Source organism: Mercenaria mercenaria, chromosome 4 (assembly GCF_021730395.1).
Source record: "Mercenaria mercenaria strain notata chromosome 4, MADL_Memer_1, whole genome shotgun sequence".
Classification (NCBI taxonomy): domain Eukaryota; kingdom Metazoa; phylum Mollusca; class Bivalvia; order Venerida; family Veneridae; genus Mercenaria; species Mercenaria mercenaria.
Genome location: NC_069364.1, coordinates 23,368,491 through 23,376,300, shown reverse-complemented (window position 1 = coordinate 23,376,300; position 7,810 = coordinate 23,368,491). Strand labels below are relative to the sequence as shown.

General features: G+C 34.4%; 1 protein-coding gene across 1 annotated transcript; it reads right to left on the bottom strand.

Moving 5' to 3' along the window:
* Positions 1–4,828: 4,828 nt before the first annotated feature.
* LOC123533220 (uncharacterized) lies at positions 4,829–6,673 on the bottom strand. The gene has a single exon (XM_045314858.2). The coding sequence runs from the start codon at positions 6,671–6,673 to the stop codon at positions 4,829–4,831; it is 1,845 nt and encodes a 614-aa protein (XP_045170793.2).
* Positions 6,674–7,810: the final 1,137 nt, after the last annotated feature.

Sequence of the window (7,810 nt, the reverse complement as noted above, 5' to 3'; positions counted from 1 at the left end):
ATTGTATTCCTACCTAAAAAGTCATTTTGAGCCGACAATAAAATGATCCTAAAAATTATTTAGGGAGAGAAGTTCCATGAATAGTTTAATCCCCTAAAGACTATGTAATTTTTACCTCTAGCCCTTATGCTGGACACGATTGTTTCTTCCTTTGCAACCAGTGTAGATCATGACATGTTCTGTTCGCTTTTCGGTATTTTGGTAAACACCCCCTTTAACTGGTAATGGTACTGTCCAAATTGAAAGATAGACGAATTCATTATATAAATTTAGCAAGGTAAGGGATAGATAGTCATATTAAAAGTAAGCATGGATTTAAACAGAGCCTTGGTCAAAATGAAAGTAAAGTTAATGATCAAATCAAGAAATGCCGTAGGGAAGTTATGACAATTTCCATACTGAGAATCGTTGTTTTAAAGCTTAAAAACAAAGAATTTCACGATGACATAATTTTGCCAAAATACAAGTTAGTGTTAGGTAACTCGTCATGATGTCGAAGTCATGTGTGTAGTTTAAAAGCATCCGAGTATCTTTTGAAAAACCTGCTTATTACGCAAACTTGAAATTGAAATTCTAAGTAAAAAGATGTGTGCATAATTTTTACAAAACAATAGCTAGAATTATTCAACTCCATTTAGTTCATTTTATGATACCGAAGAAATGTGTGAATTTTAAAAGTATTTTGACAAAAAAGGTAACAACGGCTAATAAATATTCTAAAATCAGTAAAATAAATAAATTGATGTTCTACGAGTATGTTACAATCATTACAGTAAGCAAACTTCTTTTTCTAGTGAAAATTTTAAAGACTGCGTGTGTGCAGTTTTTAACAAACAACATCTAGCGGAATCACTATTTATTTCTCTCTTTTTTATAATAACTGACAAATGAAAGTACTTTCAAATAGGCATAAACATGGAGACGTGCCCCCTTTAAACCTTTAGCTTGCAAATTTAAATTGACCTTAGTAAACCGTTATCAAGTCCAATGTACTGTCCTTCATACTGTCATATCACATGTATTATCAGATAGATGCGATACCCGGCTGTATATATTCTTCACTACTATATGACATCTGCTGTAATCAGTAATCTGATAACAAATCTGGTGTACTGACACGTATGCTGCAATATCGCATCTATTTTTTTAATAGATGCAATACCTGACTGTACCATATATCATTTATTAACTATTAACTATATGATAGCTTTGCACCAACTGCCAAAGTTATACGAGGATAAAGTCGGCAATATCGTGCTCAAAATCGGCCAATGCAGGATTACCTTTAAGATTTCTTTAATTTTAATTGGTTCAGCCAAACTCGACCAATATCGGGACCAGTTTTTCGCAGAGAATTACATGTCATCTTGTTTTTTCTTTTCAGTTTTGTCAACACCTTAACCCTTACCCTGCTATATTTCTATAATGAACTTGTCCATCTTTCGATCATTTAAAGGGGATTGTTACCAAAAATATACGGACCGAATGACGAACAGTGCAGGCTGATCATGATCTGCACTGGTCGCAAATGCAGAATCAGTTGTTTCCAGCATGATAAGGGTTAAATATCCTAACGGCACACTTTAAGTGCTTTTTCCCCCGTACTTGGACTCAGTGTTGTTATATTTTCTGGTTCTTTGGGATCATGGATTCCATTTAATGTTGATGGATAATTGCGTTCCGCTTAAGCCAGAGCTAGGGACCATGAGAGGTGCGGCACATTTCATTACCTTTAATCAACAGACTCAATTAAACCAAGTCTGCTATTATGTTTGCTTGGTTATGTTCGATGCTTCCAAATGATATTTTTGTAAATTCTATAACGCATCATTTGAGCCGTGCCACGAGAAAACCAACATAGTGGCTTTGCGACCAGCATGGGTCCAGACCAGCCTGCGCGGGATCCATGCTGTTCGCTAACGGTTTCTGTAATTGCTATAGGCTTTGAAAGCGAACAGCATGGATCCTGACCAGTCTGCAGTCTCGCAAACCCATTAGGTTGATTTTCTCATGGGGCGGTTCATTTTATTGTAGGTGATAATTATGAGTTTACGAAGTCAAAAAGTTTTACAATAATATTATTTAAAAACTTCTTTATTTAAAATTATATGATACAATTGTATTTTTGTTTCAATAATGTTTAAAAGTGTACAAAGTTAAAATAAATCATTCTTCTTATTCCTGAATCATTATAAAATCTCTATAACATTGTGAATATAAACCGGTCTAAAAAGAAATACAAGAACCAGTTAAATTTATAATACCAAAATATGACAGTGCGTATATATAGGTTAGTTTACATTATAAATGCACGCCGAGAAATGAGATCAAAAGAAGTCCAAGCGGTTGTAAATATAAAAAGAAATACGTACATTTTTCGCTTTCATCCATCGATGGGAAACTTCAATATTTGCTGTTCTAAGTTATAAACTGCAAATGACTTTTTCTTAATTAAAACTAAAAAAATCCATTTATTTTTCTGAATATCCCAAGAACGAAAGATTTCAAAAATGAACACGAGAAAGAGAAACATCCGATATTATGCACATGTGTAAGTAAAATGGAAATGCTGTTTAATATGTAAACTCATGTAGTCACCTGACTTGTCCAATATTCTTAGGTAATATTTTTTCAAATAATTACATAATCCTCTGTTATTCTGCATTTATCATATAAGATGATACAGATTTGTAAACGTGACAAAGTTCTGCTAAAATAATGAGGTAAAACTCGTGTAAAAATTAATCTTATATCTCACAAAAGTTTTTATTCATTAAATGTTAATGCCAATAAGCGGCATGGAGTTATTTTCTACAGATTAGCAGAAGGTTTATTGAATTATTTCCAATGTGTAAAAGTTTAGGTTCATAGAACAACAAAATTGCACTTTATGACTTCAATGATAATATTGTATTAGATAACGTTTAACAAGGAAGTAAAAATGATAAACAAAAGCATTAAATTTTGACACATTTACATATATATGAGTATCTATCCAGTGGACAAAATAATACCCTGCAATTAAGACAAAAAGGGAAATACTAAAATTACAAACTTTTCCTGTAGTACTTAATTTTTCTATGATCCTTGAATAGCAAGGATTCAAAGGATGTGCGTATTTCTGGTAAATTAATTTCATAAGCTCTTTCTTTATATCAGTTTCTTACCTTAAATGGTCAATATGAGCTCATTCAATTGAAATTTCAAACCAGAACATTTTAAAAATAATCAGTTTTAATAGCTATAATTAAAAGCAAAATTAAACCTTAAAGATTCGGTCAAGATATAAGCCATATTTGAAAGAAAAGAAAAAATGGAAAACCACATGTCGCCCGGTACAGCATACCGTATATGAAAATGCTGCAGGCTCAGTTCATGGAGGGTAGTGAAAATGCAAGCTACCGTCCACGCCTCTCTGTCCCCGAGTTGAGCAGAACTCAACATTTACTTATGTTATTAGTACAATAACATATTTTAGAGACACCCGCAGATGTATTCATACCGCGGTGCACATGGAACCTTCTATGACACAAACTTACTGGAGAAACTGAAAATATACAGCAACGTGACAGTTATATCTGCATGATTGCTTTCTTTTATATTTTTCTATTTTTGAAAAACACCACTTCAAATGAAATGTTAAACTAAACACTGAAAGTTATGCCATTTAAATAGAAATCAAAGATGTCATAGACACGACTATATCAAATACAGTACTTAATATGTTGTTTTTTTTAAAAATCAGTGTACTATATGCAGTTCAAACTTGCTTTTCCTGATGACATAACATTCTTAACATGCTAAATGTCTAGCATCCGTAAGTATCCGTAAGCATCCGTAAGCATCAAATGTCAACATTTAGCCTGCTGACGGCAAGTGTTTCTGTTTAATAATAGTACGGGAACAGTGCAGACAAAGATCAGCCTGCAAGGATGGTCTGCACTGTTCGCTATTCAGTCAGTATCATTTCAGTGAACACCCTTTCGAGTGAAATATGATACTGTCCAAATTGAATGATGAACCATGCCATGTTGGAAATTTAGCAGGCTAAGGATTAAACAGTGTTCTTGCTTGGCAAGATAACATCGGCACATAAATAATGTCGGTATATCGAAATTAAATCGATGTTACATTCTCTGTTTTCAAATAATAGGCTCAAAACACTCAAACTCTACAACTACTGAAAGTATTGTCTGGTAAGAATTTACTGTAGGGTAAAATGGGGTAACTGGGACACTTAAGAAAAGATTGTCGTGTAGGCATGGTCAAAGACAAAATATAAACTTGATTTATCGACATGCTACTATTTGAAACCAACACGATATATGACAGCTATAAACTTTTATAAAATTCTGAAAACCTGTGCCTCGCGGCATGTTAATGAACCATCGGTCAAGTGTCCCAAGTTACCCCACTTAGTTGGGGTAACTTGGGACATTGTCTAGTTAAATAAAAATGCAAATGTCACAGTCCCGTTTAAGACAAATGCGATGTTTCCTGCCGACTAGATAAGAAAAGAAATTAAATTAAGAATTTATCTTAGTTTAATTATAACTTCAGAAAATTGCTGTAAACAAGAATCAATAAAACCAACATGTACATTTCTATTTTATCAGAAAACAAGAGTTATCCGTGATAATGTATATTGATTGTCATCGTGCACTAACTAAAAACAGTAATTTTGTGGGTTTTTTAACACGGATTCATCGTCGCATATTATAAAATTAAACATGGGATATCAGCACTTAATAAAAACTGTCCAAAACTAGAAACTCTTTTAAAAGTACAAACTGAACTAATCGTGGCTTTACAGCGCACTGAAACAATTTTATATGTGTTTTTCACAAAAGAATTCAGACAAGGATTTGCCAAACATTCCAGTGCATGACTCGTGGTACCATGAGTTGCATCCTTTCTGCTGACATTTTATCCAGTCTTCATCATCGGAGTCGTCATCAAAATAGTAGCCTGCACAGTAAGTGCAGTAGTTCTCGGAAGAGTCTGTTTGATCTGCTTTTGTTTCTTTATTTAAAGTGTTAGTTGAACATTTTTCTGCTTTTGATTTGCCTTTGGTATTTGATTTGTTTTGTTTCTTTAGTTCACGTTGTTTTAGTCTATTTTCTTTGTCTATTTGTTTTTGTTCCTTTTCCCTTTCTTTTGCTTCCAATTCTTCAATAACCTCTGTTACTGTCAGACATCGGGCAGAAGTTATCCGTTTGCTCTTTTTGATAGTGCCGTTGCTAACACGTTTGTACACCTTTGGTACCTTAAATAAATCTTGCAGTGGTCCTTTTCGTGGTGATCTGTCTACAGTAGAGTTTGATGTGGATGGTACATTTGCATTTTCAGGAGTAGCGTTGGAATTGGTATTTCCATTTCCATGCATTTCAGTTGCTGACTCATTCATATTCGATACAGTATCTAAACCCTGTCCACTAGCTTCGTTTTGCTCAGTTAATAACTGTGATGTCATAGATGGGCCATATACATCAGGATGTATAACAGATGGATTCAGAGGGTGTATTCCTGTAGCACGAAACGCACTTGCTGCATTATTCATCGTGCACACCTTATAGTACGCCTTTTTGAATAGACCGCAGAAGTCGTACCTTGTAACTATCTGTCCGGGATTTTCCTTTAAGAACTGCATGCAGGCCTTGTTGTATTCTACTTTGAGCGGTTTAAAGATACACTTATCAAGTGGTTGTAACTCGCTTGTTGTATGTGATGGCAGACAAAGTATCTCAATTTTGTTTTCCTTCGCTAGAGTAAGAGTTCGGAGACCAATATGAGAAGTATGACCGTCAAGTATGAGGAGTACCGGACGTGTAGATGTAAGGTATTTCAAAACGTGGTTCTCAAACCAGTCCTGAAATAGGTCCCTGTCAATGAAAGACGATTTACTTGTGGCAAACAGTGTGTCGGTAGGTGCATTGGAAACTAACCCTTTATTCAGTCTCTGCCCTTTAAAAATAATCATGGGAGGAATAAAATGCCCAGATGCACTTGCACACACAACAGCAGTGACATTTTCACCTCTATCTCCACTTGTTTTGCTGTGGATGTTCTTTTTCCCCTTTTGACCAATGACTTTAGCTGGTTGATGTACTGTATTCATACCTGTTTCATCTACATTATATATTTGTGCACCTTTTGTGTGCAAGTTACATTTTTCTATTGTACCACTAAGTAACTTGAAATAAGCCGTTACAACGTTCTGGTTAAGCATTTTTGCACGTGCTGCAGATAGGCCTTCTGGCTTCCTTATCGCCAATTGTTTGTGGCGGCGCATGAAGCCCTCATACCAATCATACCCGGCTTCCTGTTTATCTACATTGAAACGGTGTTTTACATCTAACTTAATAGCAAATTCAAATGCAAGCTTGCAAATGTCACGAATAGTCAGGCCAAATCCACAATTTTCCATTTCTAGTATATACTCAACTAGCTGTGACTCTTGTTCTTCGGTGAAAACAGGCGGTCTTGTTGGAGGAGCATCTATCTGAACTTTCCCGTTCACTCTTCTTTCTAGTGTTGATTTGGGAATACCATGGCTTTTAGCAGCTTTTCTTATACTCATTCTTCGACTTTTGATCGCAGCGATTGCTCGAATCATGGCATCCGCTGACCATTTTCCTTGTTTACTAGGGTCTGTTTTCTTTCGACGAACCATGCCTGTAAAAACAGAGTCAAAATTTAATACACGTTTCACCATTTCACGTGCGGGTCAAAGATCTAACGACAGTGCATAGAATGTTATTGTTATGGGAATTTAGGGGATAACTGAAAAAAACTTTGCCTAAAATATAAAAGCAGAGAATTTGGTCACGTTTACCAAACGCCCTTTTTAACTTAGTATCATGCACACACATTTTCAGTCATTTTTTTCCAAGTTAAGCCCTAACAATTTATAAAAGCGTCCGTGTACAAGTGTTTTATAACGAAGAATCAGGGTTTTATGATGATCAGATCGTTCAGTTTATGTCCAACAAGGAAACAAATAGAGATGTTTATTATTTATAGATCTAGCAATCAAGTTTAATAACAAAAATATATATAATGTCTGAAGTAGGATGCCAAATTCTAACCACCATCCGGCGCACTATAAATCACAAAATATTGGAACTGTAGTGTCCCACTTACCCCCAATGCATTGGGGTAAGTGGGACACATTTGAAAACGTACTTTTATATATTCTTCGTAGTATATTTTTTAAAACTACTATTGGTTTATATAATAGTGATGCTGCAACTCCTCAAATATTGATTTGAGGTATCAACATATGATAAGATATATGCACATAAAAAATATGTCATATTTTACAAACAAGCACTTGTTTCATAACGTCGTATCATGACGTCATAACAACAACTTTTGAATAAAGGACTGCCCATTCTATATCTAGATATTTATGAATAAATGTTGTTGTAATTCAACTAAAATATTGTTAAAATGATGTTCGGTGTTTATTTTGCGATGATACTTAAAACACATCAGTATTCCAAACTAGTCTGATCTAATATTACAAATTTTGTAAACACTACCGCGTCACAGATTATGACGTCATATTTATTATCAAGCGACATCGAAATAAAATATAATAAAGTAATATTGCCGATAATCGGAGACAAATAAACAAAACCACGAATACATATTGGTCTAGAAATTTGACTGAATGTTTACACCACAACATCAACATCGTGAGAATGTCTCACGAAAACAGATAACAAAAATAAATGTAATTATAAACAATATGTTATTTATGTTTTCTTAATTATTTCAATTAGTAAAACTCACCTCAAGCAGCTAA

Coding starts and splice junctions, on each gene's coding strand:
- LOC123533220 (XM_045314858.2), bottom strand. CDS start 6,673: ATGGTTCGTCGAAAGAAAACAGACCCTAGTAAACAAGGAAAATGGTCA.